At 35.2% G+C, this 15,010-nt stretch overlaps 1 protein-coding gene across 2 annotated transcripts in view; it reads left to right on the forward strand.

The window, feature by feature from the left end:
- The window catches only part of LOC148946612 (uncharacterized), a 72,901-nt gene that overhangs the window by 44,285 nt on the left and 13,606 nt on the right, over window positions 1-15,010 (forward strand). For both annotated transcript variants that reach the window (XM_089096283.1, XM_089096284.1), the window contains exon 6: window positions 8,202-8,332. In XM_089096283.1, coding sequence (XP_088952409.1) covers window positions 8,202-8,332 — 131 coding nt within the window. The remainder of the gene's footprint in view (window positions 1-8,201; window positions 8,333-15,010) is intronic.

The following is a 15,010-nucleotide window of genomic DNA, read 5'->3' on the forward strand; positions in this document are numbered from 1 at the left end:
ATTAGTCGTGTCAATCAATTTAGTCAATGCCTTGACCATGAACTCATCTCCCTCATCCAATGTTTTTACTACTCCTAACAACTGCATGGTATTAGAACTGTCTCTTTGCGCGTGGGCGTAGAACACTGCAATGGCCTGGTGTTCTTTGAAACGGTTTGGATATTGTTGGTCATTCACCTCCACCAGCTTAGATTCGCAGTCCAAAGATATTTTGTTGCATTGGAGAAGAGTATTCTGAAAATTTTTAAAACGTAGAATGGCCCTATCCCCTGAAACCGTTTCCACTGTCTGGTATCCATGCCGTCTACAGTGTCTCATGTGACCCCGTAGTTTCATATCACTACGGAATTGTGACAAGCATGTTGGACAGTAGAAACGTACCCCATTATGCTTACCACCCCCCAGAACTCTACTAATGTCAGTGATAGGGTTAAAATGTCCGATTGTGTTTGGTTGACTAGGTGGTGTGTAAAGCAACCAAACCCAGTGTTTAACCAAATCAACTGACGGGCCCCTTACGGGGAAGACCACCCCCTTCTTTTTTGAACGAGCCCCATCTTCAAATTCTGTTTCGTATTGTACCACAGTAACGCCAATATTTAAGTGGGCATTAGCCCTTTCAAACATATCAATGGATTTTAGCGTTACTGGATATTTCCCTTCTAAACATGAAAAATCTACAACTGGAAAATCGGACCCGTCCTTCCCATGTATAGCCCAGTGATCTAAATTTTTCTTGGTAGCGTCACGTGCTAGAGGCTTGAATGCTGATATGATGAAAGCATACTTGAAACACTTTTGATCTGTTTCAAAACAAATCCTCTGGACACCTTTACAACCTTCTAGATCTGGATTATATTTTAAGACTACTGCCCTTTGCCCACTCCCCCCTCTTAAAATAAAACCTTTCTTAAATTTAAATATGTTAACGCTTAAATTTTCAATGAATAAAAATAAAGACCCACTCCCAATTTCGTTATAGTTCTCGAGATGCGTAATAATTTGCCCTACCCACTCGCTAAAAACACCCTCAAAATTTTCTAAATTTGGATAAATTATACGCATCTCGGAATGTATAAAATGACAATAAACTTCGCTTTTTCCTTTATTCAAATAGAACACTTTTAGAACTATAGAGAAATTACTTGAATCCCTACCCCCCCACAACGGACTTGGGGGGGACAATCGTGCAAGACGGTTGTCTCCATATTCATGCACACTCTCTACAGGCTCAAAAGCAAAATTTCCCCCCATAAGTGTCTTAAAAGGGTCCCCAACTGTGGCAGTGAAAACAACTATATTATTCAATATTGTATTGGACAGCTGAAATTCAGGAAATGATGTCTCCCCTCCCCCTACTTGTTCGAAACTATCTGGACTATGTTCTACTACAGCTGTTTGAAGTGGACTCGTTAGGCTATCGGAGGCTGGGGGAGGGTTCCCTGCCAATTCCCGGTTAAAATCGTCTAAAATTTGCAACGTATTTTGGCTCCAGTCTAACAGTTCAACTGCGCTATTATCTACTTTAAAAAAAACATCTAAAAACTCATCAATATTGTCAGGTACTTCAATAGAGTTGTCCCATGTTAAATTGTTGGGGGACTCCAAAGATGCTTCTTCTTCCCCTTCTTCACTAGACGGCGAGTAGGGGACCAGGACAACCTATAAATGAAAAAAATAGCTTAACGACTATCTAAGATATGACATAAGATTTTTTTTTTTTTGGGGGGGGGCATCCCTATGGCGCATCCCTGACCCGTGGCGCTTCTTGGACCCGTGGTGCTTCCCCCGGCGCTTCCCTGACTCGTGGCGCATCCCTGTGGCACTTTCCTGGCCCGTGGCCCTTCCCTGACCCGTGGCGCTCCCCCCAGCGCTTCCCTAACCTTGCCCCACAGCACTCCCCGGACCCATCGGCACATTCCGGGCTCCCGGCCGTTTTCATAATGTCCCAAAAAAGTTGAAATATTTGCTTAGACTGCATAAGTCCAAGTTTCTCTCTAATACCGGTCTATAAGTTCGGTGAACTCTTCATTCGCTCGCAATTTTTGTAAGCCACCGCGCGAGTGTTCCAGGATTGAACCGTTAAGTCGGTTTCCCCTCGCTAAAATCTTTGGCACGATAGAAATATTCAGTGTAAATTAGAACGTCAATATGTGACAGAGGGGATAATCTCTCTCTAAAATTACGTGAAAAAGAGCATTCAGTTTCAAAGGTATCTAAAATATATGTGATAATAGCAGAGAAAACAGTAAAGATTAGAAAAGAGTGGTTTCTCTGCAAAAAATTACATTTAGATATATCCCGCTGAGATAAGTTTATATTGGGTTGAAAACAATGGAAGAAATAGATAGTTTGAAGAAAAAATACTTACATTTGTATAATCCGAGGGCAGTATTTGAATGCCCGAAGGACCAGATAGTGCATGCTGGAGGGTCACTTCCTGACCTTGTGTAGGTGTGTCACCTTCCGAAGGCCCAGGCAACGCATGATTGAGAGTGGACGAAGCGGCGTCGCTATGTTCTTGTGCAGCTGGGTCAGCTCTTGAAGGTCCAGGTAGTGCATGTTGGAGGGCGAAGGGACTGGTGACATTAATTTCATGTACAGCCGGGAAGGGGCCTGGTACAGGCGGCTGCACTTGGCCATGCAGTGTGGAGCCGTGGGGTTTCGACCGACGAGCATATTGTATAACTGAGGCTCGATTAAGAGTGGCTTGTGTAGGTGGCTGCACTTGGGCAGGCAGTGTGGAGCTGGGGGGCTTTGGCCAGCGATCATATTGCATGGCAGGGGGCGCATTATTGGCCCTCGTCTTCTTAGCAGGAGGGGGCACGAATTCTTCGCTATTTGCGTCAGACATAGGCCCCATCAAAGCAGTGTCCGCAAATTCTTCATAATTTGCCTTAAAGAAGAGAAGAAAAAATCAAATCAAAATAATTTTCCCCTTTTTAAAGAAAGAAAGTTATTAAACATTATTTTGTTTTGTTTATAACTAAGAAAGCACAAAACACATAGTCTCCCCACCTAAATTTAGGAAAATTAATAAATAACTCTAATAAAGATAATAATTCTTTTTATTAAATAGAAAGAGGATAAATTATATTTTATATTTTGTCACTACTAAAAGTGATAGCCACCCACAAAAATCCTGGATTCACACCCGTGAATATAAAAGAACCTATTTTTAATGCTTGAAAAGATTATAAATTTACACATTAGTTTTCTTGTCAATGGGCGTACATGTCTATACACAGAATCCTCCTTACTTTTACTTACAACGAAGCTGTTAGAAGCGAAGTATTGCCCCCTTTCACATAATGCCCTAAATATATTGTTAAACTTAATCTCTTTCTCTCCTTCCATACAGGTTACGAAACTACAATTCTAATTATTGCCTCAAAGTGTTTTAATTTGACGGAGAAACCCTTTGGCTGCTGCGTTTGTAAACACATCGGAAGAGGGGACGACAAAGTAATTATAACCCTGTGGAAATGTACTGTCAAAACATATCGGTTTAATAGCTAAGAGATATGCAGAAGTTTATAAGGCTTACAGAAAGGCCAAATTTATCAAAAAGGTATTTCTTTGTGCGGTGGTTAGGTTTTGACGGTAAAAGAATATATTTACGTTTTGCATTCAGTATGGTTTGTTGCGGGGGGGGGGTTTGAGGGTAAAGGAATATATTTACATTTTAGCTGAATATAAAGATTGTTTGGTGGTTAGGTTTGTTGGGGAGGGGGGAGGGTTTGAGGGTATAGGAATATATATACGTTTTGCATTGAGTATGGTTTGTGGGGGGGGGGGTTTGAGGGTAAAGGAATATATTTACATTTTAGCTGAATATAAAGATTGTTTGGTGGTTAGGTTTGTTGGGGGGGGGGTTTGAGGGTATAGGAATATATATATGTTTTCTATAAAGATTGCATGGTTTGGGGGGGGGGGGTTTGAGGGTAAAGGAATATATTTACATTTTAGCTGAATATAAAGATTGTTTGGTGGTTAGGTTTGTTGGGGAGGGGGAGGGTTTGAGGGTATAGGAATATATATACGTTTTGCATTGAGTATGGTTTGTGGGGGGGGTTTGAGTAAAGGTATATATTTACATTTTAGCTGAACAAAGATTGTTTGGCGGTTAGGTTTGTTGGGGGGGGGGTTTGAGGGTATAGGATATATATACGTTTTGCATTGAGTATGGTTTGGGGGGGTTTGAGGGTAAAGGAATATATTTACATTTTAGCTGAATATAAAGATTGTTTGGTGGTTAGGTTTGTTGGGGGGGGGGGGGTTTGAGGGTATAGGAATATATATACGTTTTGCATTGAGTATGGTTTGTGGGGGGGGGGGGATTTAGCTGGAAATATAGAAGGAAGGAATTTATCGAAAAAAGTATTTCTTTTTGCGAGAATTTGGGATTGTAAGACAATGGTGGAGGGAGGGGGGATTTAGCTGGAAATATAGAAGGAAGGAATTTATCGAAATGATATTTCTTTTTGCGAGAATATGATTGTAAAACAATGGTGGAGGGAGGGGGATTTAGCTGGAAATATAGAGGGAAGGAATTTATCGAAATGGTATTTCTTTTGCGAGAATTTGGGATTGTAAAACAATGGTGGAGGGAGGGTAGAGGAATATATTTACGTTTTAGCTGAATATATTGGAGGATGTCCAATATATTTATTGAAATGCTATTTCTTTTTGCGAGAATATGATTGTAAAACAATGGTGGAGGGAGGGGGGATTTAGCTGGAAATATAGAAGGGAGGAATTTATTGAAAAGCTATTTCTTTTTGCGAGAATTTGGGATTGTAAAACAATGGTGGGAGGGGGGGTAGAGGAATATATTTACGTTTTAGCTGAATATATTGGAGGATGTCCAAGAAAAATTTGTTTGAAAATAAAATTGCACTTACATTGCTAATTGCGGCTGCCAAGGCCTCAAGCTCATCAATTATGTTAATTGTTCTATCCATTGTCAGGTTGTTTGCACTGTGTCAAAATACTTTCTGATAATTTAGTCACATTGCATGCCCTTTATATACGAAATCTCACGGGCTAATTGTTATGTAACGGGGAAAACCATATGTAACAAGCCCTCTGATTGGTTGAGAAGGGGGATGTAACCGACTCGCTGATTGGCTGAGAAGGAAACACGGGATCTAACTGTTTCCGGGAACTCATAACATCTGGCTCGAATAACAATAACAAATACTATTTCTGGATCATAACATCTGCCTCGAACAGGAAGGAAGTGTCATTAACTGTTTCCGGGAACCTCGTAACATCTGGCTCGAATAACAATAACAAATACTATTTCTGGATCATAACATCTGCCTCGAACAGGAAGGAAGTGTCATTAACTTTGCTTCGAACGACAACAACATTGACCCCATTAACCACGTGTTCTCTCTAATTACTCTGTTCAAAACAACAACAACATTGACCTTGGCATTTTGCCTCGGAAACAATAACAACATTGACATTCGCTGAGAGCGTGCCAAAAACACACCTGGAGAAGGAGGTCATTGACCGATTACGCAATCATTCTCCCTAATGACTCTATGCCCATATATGGACTCCTGTCCGGAGTCAATAAGGCATCTCTACTTATATATATATATATATATATATATATATATATATATATATATATATATATATATATACATCGCTTTGAAGCTTTACAAGAACTTGACAAAATGGAAATTTTTCAGGAAGGAAACTGTTCAGCGATTAAACAAAAAATCGCGAAGAAAGGAAACGAGGACAATTAACAGCCAGTGAAAAAATTGAAAATTATGCAAATATTTCGGTCAAGACCTCCGCTTGACCGTCCTCAGTGCAGAATAAAACTGATAAAAATATAAAAACCAAACCTTAAAATAAAAACACCAAACTAAAATTGGACGACCCTTTCCTAGTAACGGTGAAAGGGTAACCCTTTCACCGTTACTAGGAAAGGTTCGTCCAATTTTAGTTTGGTGTTTTTATTTTAAGGTTTGGTTTTTATATTTTTATCAGTTTTATTCTGCACTGAGGACGGTCAAGCGGAGGTCTTGACCGAAATATTTGCATAATTTTCAATTTTTTCACTGGCTGTTAATTGTCCTCGTTTTCTTTCTTCGCGATTTTTTGTTTATCATGATTAGCCAGTGTGGTCTCATAAATTATTTGTTCAGCGATTGTATTTTTGTTCTGTTTTGTGAGAATTAAAGCGTTGAGCATTTGATTGCGTTGTGTAAAGCGTTCCGTTGCTTGAGCGTAACCGTAAAGTATTGCAATTCTGCATTGTTAAAACGTTAAAACGCTAAAACGTTTTCATCCTCCTGTCTATTGTACTTTGGAATATGTGTCTGTTTTAAAACTCATTTGAAAAACGCGTAAATACGAATGCCTATTAAATCTAAAAATTAAATATATCCTCTGCTATTTTAAGACACAATTTTTGTATAATTTGGATATGTGACAATTTCTTAGTATAGATTTCTAATAAATGAAAAACAAGTGGATTTGTTAAAATAGAAATTTAAGATTTTTGGATAGGGAAGCTATTAATTTGGCTTGAATAGGGCGTATCTTTCCTCCCATGCTCTAGTGGTATCTTGTGTGAGGGGTAGAGCATTCCGGTGTTGAAAAATTCACAGTTTAATCATTTAATTAAATACGTTTCTACTATTAAAAATACTTTATGTGTTATATTTATGTTCATTACAAGCACTTATGTGGGTTATTTTGGTTTTAGAAAATTAACAAAAAACACAAAAACAAATCAGCTTTTAAATAAGAAAAACGGTGAATTTAAAAAAAAATCGTATATACATGAGATTGAAAAGGGTATATAATCTTAAACTTTTTGATGATAGATGCTTGTCTATGACTTAGATTTGAAGTGAGGTTTAACATGGCTCCAAAAGGTCTTAAAAGAATTTTCAAAAACTTTTCGACGCGTTAACTTGTCGTTAATTAGTATACGGATGATAGTTTGAATCTAATTCATACTATTTAGTGTATTAGCGAGATCCAGTGCAAAATTGTTTGAAATTGTTCGAATGAATAACTTTTTTTTGTTGTTGGACTTTTTTGGAATTTTTTCTTGTTGAGTCTGAAACACGAATGTATTTTGAAATACAGTATGGCTTGTCAGCTGTCTAGTATTTGGGATAGTTAAATAGGACTATAACTATAACAATTGTGCATACTGGTTTAGTTATCACTGTCTTGAATAAGTCGTATTTCATTGGAAATATTTTTCTCACCTATCTACAAAGTACTAGTACATTTCAAAACACGATAAGGCTTGCCAACTGTCTAGTTTAAGTGCTATTGAAAAAGGACTATGGCTGAACTATCCATACAAACATGTTTTCTTTATCACTTTCTTGAAAACCCCTAGTTCCTTGGTATTTTATTTTAAGTACTAAAGTATTTGAAATATGACATGGCTCATCAGCTGTCTACTATATTGGCTTTTGAAAAATATTTGCAACTGTAATATTTGTGCATACTGGTCTAGTTGTCACTGTCTTGAGTAAGTCGTATTTCGTTTGAAACCTATTTCTTGTTTATCCACAAAGTAGTAGTACATTTAGAAATATGATGGGGCTTGTCAACTGTCTAGTGTATGGATTTATGGAAAAGAGCTACAGCTGAAATATCCGTACATAGTTTTTTTTATCAGTTTCTTCAAAAAGCCCTAGTTCTTTGGTATTAATTTCTTGCTAATCCACAAAGTACTAATACATATGAAATAAGATATGGCTCGTCAGCTGTCTAGTATATGGGCTAATGAAAAAGGGCTAGAGCTGAGACATTCAAACACATTTGTCAACTGTATAATATATGGGCTAATGAAAAAGGGCTAGAGCTGAGACATTCAAACACATTCGTCAACTGTATAGTGTATGGGCTAATGAAAAAGGGCTAGAGCTGAGACATTCAAACACATTCGTCAGCTGTATAGTGTATGGACTAATGAAAAAGGGCTAGAGCTGAGACATTCAAACACATTCGTGAACTGTATAGTATATGGGCTAATGAAAAAGGGCTACAGCGGAGACATTCAAACACATAGGTTTAATTGTCACTGCGTTGAAAAACTTTTCCTCCATTTATTTTTCTTTGTTATAATGAATTTTTTTGAATGTAATTGATTAGGCTTGTAGGCTCTCTGATATTTAATAAATAATCACTAGTTAAATCCTTGCTTTTAGGATGGAGAGTCATACCACCATATGTCTCAGTCATCAAGTTGGTTCCAAGAATCTCAAAGCTCATCGCAGTCAAGGTCACCTGCCCGACAAAATGCTTCGGACTACATGATGTTTAGTCCTATTCAACTGAAGTAAGTCTATATATGAGTTATATTGTATATATAAGTCTATATTGTCAGATATGAGCCTTCCAGACGTCAATTTGACCAAGCATACTTTTTGTTTTCGGGACTTTGGATCACAGTTTATACAATTAGCAGTATGATCATTCTCTATCTCACCCATTATAAAAACCCGGACCGGGGTGCGAGTGCTCCGGAGAACGTTTTGGCATATATAAACATAAGCGAAGTCAGATCTTTTCACGGGTAGACAAGTCAGATTTCTCTTGGATGCGAAACTTGGCTTCAACGTTGGAACACTAATTTTGAAGAACCTAGTTTTAAATTAATTTATTCCAATACATACATGAAAACCGGTAGTTAGTAGTGTAATGTTATTATTAGATGTTTTTAGGAATTCAAAATACGTTTCGAAGTCTCAAGTTGGTTTCAAAGGCATTTTGAGAAAGTTTCTGCCAAAATACGTGTTCCAGGGTAATTGGACCGCTGATGGCAGATCAAATGAGAGGAGCTGTTTGTACGCGCCGATATAAATATATATATATATATATATATATATATATATATATATATATATATATATATATATATATATATATATATATATATATATATATATATATATATATATATATATATATATATATATATATATATATATATATATATATATATATATATATATATATATATATATATATATATATATATATATATATATATATATATATATATATATATATATATTTATATATATATATATATATATATATACTACGAAAACTTTACGAAAAAGAAAGATTTTTTTAAAGAAAAGTAAAGGCCATATTAAACTTAAGATCAGTAGAAATAGAAGCCTACAATAATTCAAACTCAAAACGACCAGAAATTATTATTAAAGAATAAAAAAGGCTGAAATCTTTGAAATGTATAGCTAAAAATGTATTATTTCTTATAGTTCTCCGTATAGATATATAAATATATAGAAATATATATATATATATATATATATATATATATATATATACATATATATATATATATATATATATATATATATATATATATATATATATATATATATATATATATATATATATATATATATATATATATATATATATATATATATATATATATATATATATATATATATATATATATATATATATATATATATATATATATATATATATATATATATATATATATATATATATATATATATATATATATATATATATATATATATATATATATATATATATATATATATATATATATATATATATATATATATATATATATATATATATATATATACTACGAAAACTTTACGAAAAAAAAAGTTCTTTTTAAAGAAAAGTAAAGGCCATATTAAACTTAAGATCAGTAGAAATAGAAGCCTACAATAATTCAAACTCAAAACGATCAGAAATTATTATTAAAGAATAAAAAAGGCTGAAATCTTTGAAATGTATAGCTAAAAATGTATTATTTCTTATAGTTCCCCGTTAGAAAAAAGTCTTAGAAATATTTTGGAAATTGTGCCGTAAAAGGTCTAAAATTATACAGACTCAGCAGTAAGAAATACATTTTATTTATTTTCTGGTAAACAAACTGGAAGAATATTCTATAATAGGAGCATTTCTAGTGTAAAGCCCCGTAAAATTTTGGATCTGCCACTTAAATGTGTGATGTCCTTCAATTTTTTGAAAATTCCCTAAGAAATTTACGAAAAACAATTCTTAACAGATGTTTGGTATTTTCTTGGATAGGGCTATTGTGGCAAATTTTACCACAACAACCAATAATTAGAACTCAAGTCCTAAAATTGTTCTCAATCAGGAACCCTTATCGCTATCTAAATTCAAAGAGTGCAAAGATTTTCAATCAGAGGTTTTATTGTTTAAAGTTCAGGATAGGTCTGCCCATTTCATATGAAAACATTGATTGAAAACAAAACTAGGTTTATCTAGGCTCTCCGCCAAAACAGGTAACTAGATTTTTCAAATATCACAGGAACTACAATCTGAGAAAATAAATATCACGACGTTAAAAAAAATGATAAACTATCCAGTTGCGGATCCAGAGGGGGGGGGCGAGGGTTACCCCCGTAAAGTAGTCTAACGTAGTGTAATTTACCTAATTAACGCAAGTTTCCATTAATTAAACTTGCTCCTAACGTAAGTTTGTCGGATCAACCTATTTTGCACCCCCCCCCCCTTAAACAATCCTGGATCCGCCCCTGAAACCATCACACCTACTCCACCAGTTATTCGAAGAAGAAAGAATTCCTTATTTTCACGAATTTCATCAACCCCCCTGTCCCCTTTTTTATAAAATCCTACAGAGGCCGATCAGTTGAGTCCACGTAAATAATAGATTAAGTCATAATTTGTATATAAATTAATTCATACCTATGAGATGGAACACTTGCAAACCACTTGGCTGGCTCACCAAGTTTTTTCTGCTTTCGCAATTACGAATAATGCACTTGGTAACCATTTCTCAGTGATTGACGATAACAGACTAATCCGCTAAGGCAGAAATAAGTGGGAGGAGCTTTTTGTTCACACCGAGACCGAAGACCAGAAATGATCCGCGATAAGCTTACTGTATATAAACTGTGAGTTTATGCGACCACTCCTTGCATATAAACCCTATTTACCCCCGGGCTTAACTTAAAACACTTGCCACTGGGCTTCAGGGGGTTGTGTCGACCCCGAAGTTTTGTTATCTGATTTTTGGAATATTTTTAACAAAATGGTTATCTCAAAATTTGTATCAAATGGGTTTGGTCAAAAAAGAGCATGGGGGAGGGGGCTAGTTGGCCTCCGATCTCTTTTTACTCTTAAAAGTGTAGTAAAAAAATTCAATTTTCAATCAAATGAGCCTCCTCTGAAGTTTATACCAGCGCCCCTTCCATAAGAACTCTATTTACCCCCAAGGCATAAATTACAACGCCTTCCCCCTGGCCCTTGGGGGTTGTTGTCGGCTCTGGAGTCTTTTTTACCTAATCTTTGAACTGTTTTCAACAAAATGGCAATCTTAAAATTTTTACCGGATGCATTTGGGGAAAACGGGCGCGAGGAGGAGGGGGCTAGTTGCCCTCTGATCTCTGTTGACTCTTTAAAAGGGCACTATAAATTTCAGTTTCCGATCGAATGAACCCCCTCCAAAGTTTATACGACCACCCTTTTCATATGAAGTGCCTCTGGGAAAAATTATAATAACAAAACGTTGAAGCCTGATGGCCTTTACTATAGGGAACGCTATAGCGTTACCTCTGATCTTATTTTGTTTTTAGCGGGTGTTTTACTGGTTATCAAAACGATGTCTATTTTTGGAAATCTCTTATCACTTGAGCCAATCAATATATTTATAAAATAACAAAGCTATCAAAATTTCTATGATTACGAAAAAAAATCATTTATCAAAATTAGTATCAGATTAAAAAAGTGTCTCAGCTGACAATTTTAACAATTGGTTGTATAGAATTCATATAGGGTGTCACTAATGGATTTGCTCTTTTCCGTTATTGTAGATTAACTGTTGATTATGATAATGAAAATTATGAAGTAATTTTTGTCACTCTATTTTATAGAGAGAAATGACTTGATTTCCAGAGTTCATATTACGCTTGTTATGTTCTTCATTTTGAGTATTACTAGGTGTGACCAAGATGTTACCTGATAGATCAATCTATTATTTTATATGTTATGTAATGACTTTAAACATATTATTTTTATGCCTAAATTTTCGAGATAATTTTAATTGTGTACCGAAAGCTACTGGAACCACTGCTCCTATAGGACTATGAAACGCGTTATAGATTAGTTAGTTGTTGTGAGACTACGCATTTACTTTTGAGTCCTGAATCAATATTTCAGTAAGTTTTGTTAGCTAATACATTTTTTCCCAAAAGATTACAGAAACTTAATAGCTAACTATTAACTACGACAATCTGTGGCGAGTTACTGCAAAGCTACAGCACGCTCGTAACTGGGGATGTCTTTTCTTTGGCGAAACGGAAGTTTTAAAAAAACTGGGGGGAGGGGCTATGGTAATAATAATAATACTTTAATTTATATGTGAAGCAGCCAAAACTTCCAAATTTTTTCTCAAGCCCTCAACCCCGCCCCTCCCCCTCCTGTAATTTCCTGTGGCTCTACTGTAAGAAAAAAAGTGGAAAGAAAGTTTAATCTGAAGTTTGAAATTTTTGACTAAGACCTGAATTTGAATTGAAAAGACTAAATTTGACTGCTTACGTCTTTAGGGGTTATTTGGCCACCCTGCATCGATGTCAAAAGATTTTAAGAACACTCATCTCCTAAAAAGAAGTCTTTTAATTGTTGAAATTACATTGGTTTGGAGGATTGATCTTTGTACAGTCTTCGAGAAACCTTTCTTGAATGAAGTTGCTACATATATTTTGATGAGCTTTTCCCACAAAAATACCAGCTAAGAGCATTCCCAACTCTTAATAGATAGATAGATAGATAGATAGATAGATAGATACATAGATAGATAGATAGATAGGTTTATTTTCCATATATCAGTAAAATAATTGCATAACAATCTACAAATCCCCACAAAGGCTCCATGGCCTGTAGGAGGGGGATTATGAAAATATCAAATAAACATTAAACATTCAAACGCTTAAGATATTAAACAATATAGACATAAAATTAATATTTAAACATATAAACATAATCATTTTAACTTTAACATTTTAAGCATTTGCATCATAAAAAAAACAAAAAAAAACAAGGACGGTTAACTAAATAAGCTTTATCAAAATACGGTGAATCACAAAATATATAAAAAAAATTTAAAAAAATAAATAAAAAAAAAATGAATAAACTATTGGCAGCAGGAAAAAGTAAAGCAAATTAATCACATGAAAACAAATATTTTTTTACTAGTCTTTTGAAGGTGCCAAACGAGTGGCATTCTCGAGCCGAATCGGGAAGGGTGTTCTCAAATGACACGCAACAAGAGGACTTTTTTAATAAAAAGTAACACAGCAAAATTGTCTCACTGTTCGAAAGGATAGATGACCTCTGATCACTTTTGACTCTTTAAAAGGGCACTAGAACTTTCGGTTTCCAATCGAATGAACTCCCTCCGAAGTTTATAATGAATTCGATCGGACACATTTGGGGAGAAAAGCGCTGGGGGGGGGGGGGTAGTTTCCATTGGATAACTTGTGATATTAAAAAAGGGAATTAGAACTTTCAATTTCAAAGCATTTGAGTCTCCTCCAAAGCTTATAAGACCACCTCTCCATGAAAACCTTATATGCCCCCGGGGCATAAGTTACAACCCCCACCCCAGGCTCTAAGGGTTTATGTTGACCCCAAAGTTTTTGTTATCTAATCGTTGGACTATTTCAAACAAACTGGGTATCTCAAAATTTTGATCAAAATCGTGAAAAGACTACATTTGATGTAGTTAGTCTTTGGGGTTAATTCGCCACCCTGCATGGATGTCGAAAGATTTTGAGAAGACCCATCTCTTAAAAAGAAGTCTGTTAATTGTTGAAATTACATTGGTTTGGTGGAAGGATCTTTGTACAGTCTCTGAGAAACCTTTCTTGGATGAAGTTGCTACTTATATTTTGATGAGTTTTTCCCACCAAAATACCAGCTTAGAGCATTCCCAACTCTTAATAAAAATTAACACAGCAAAATTGTCTCACTGTTCAGCCTAACCAGCATAAAATCCCTCTAAATCTCAAAAATGGGTCATCTTTTCACGTGCCTTTGAATTCAAATGTTGCGCACATGGGCGTAGGCAGCATATTATCTCGGGGGGAGGGGCAGTCGATAGTGTGATGGAGGGCGTTTTATCAACTGCTTTTCCAACCATCTGCTTTTTCAGCCATATCTAATATACATTTGAAGGTCTAGGGGAAGCAGCTGCCCCCCTCCCTACGCCCATGGTTGTGCACACGTTCTTTCTCTCACACACCTCAGGATCATAGCTACGATAAGTCAAAATGTTGCTACTCCAAAAGTTTACTTTTGTAAAAAAACATCTTTGCTGTGCGTTTTATTTTTACATACAATACTTATGTCCTTGTACGTTTTCTTAGAGTATGCTTGGATGCTTTCGTTTTCCAATTATACTGAGTTCCGCTAAGTCTCGAACCATTGATACTGTCTAAGAGTCCCGATTAGACACAGTGAATGTTCTTTCGGGTTTGCCGATTGTATCATTTCTTCAGCAATTTTACAATTGGTAAAACCCTTCGAAATTTGTTGAACTTGTCATTTTGTATATGGCTTTAATTGGCTTTTAAATACAAATTATTATTATTATTATTATTATCATTAATAAGAATTTTCTAATCCTTGGAAATGACGGTATATAGTTTTTGTAAACCTAATAAAAGATACTGATCTTGAGTAACCAAAAACAAGCCAGTAGTTTCTTTCTCTTGAGCCCAATAACTCCAAATCCTGTTTTTTGTGATATTCATTTATGTATTCGATTTTTTTGTTTTTTATTTGAAGTTAGGGAAAATTTTCTTTAACTATAAATTTTGTGATTGAACTTTGGATTAACCAAGAGTTAATGTCAGCAAAAAACTGATCAGAAATATCTTTTAATAATGTTATCACTTAACATTCCTTGCCTATGGATGCTTTAATTTCCAAATAACACTAAGTCTCGTGACAT

Source organism: Artemia sp. Qi Xiang Cuo, chromosome 11, assembly GCF_049724085.1.
Source record: "Artemia sp. Qi Xiang Cuo chromosome 11, ASM4972408v1, whole genome shotgun sequence".
NCBI lineage: Eukaryota > Metazoa > Arthropoda > Branchiopoda > Anostraca > Artemiidae > Artemia > Artemia sp. Qi Xiang Cuo.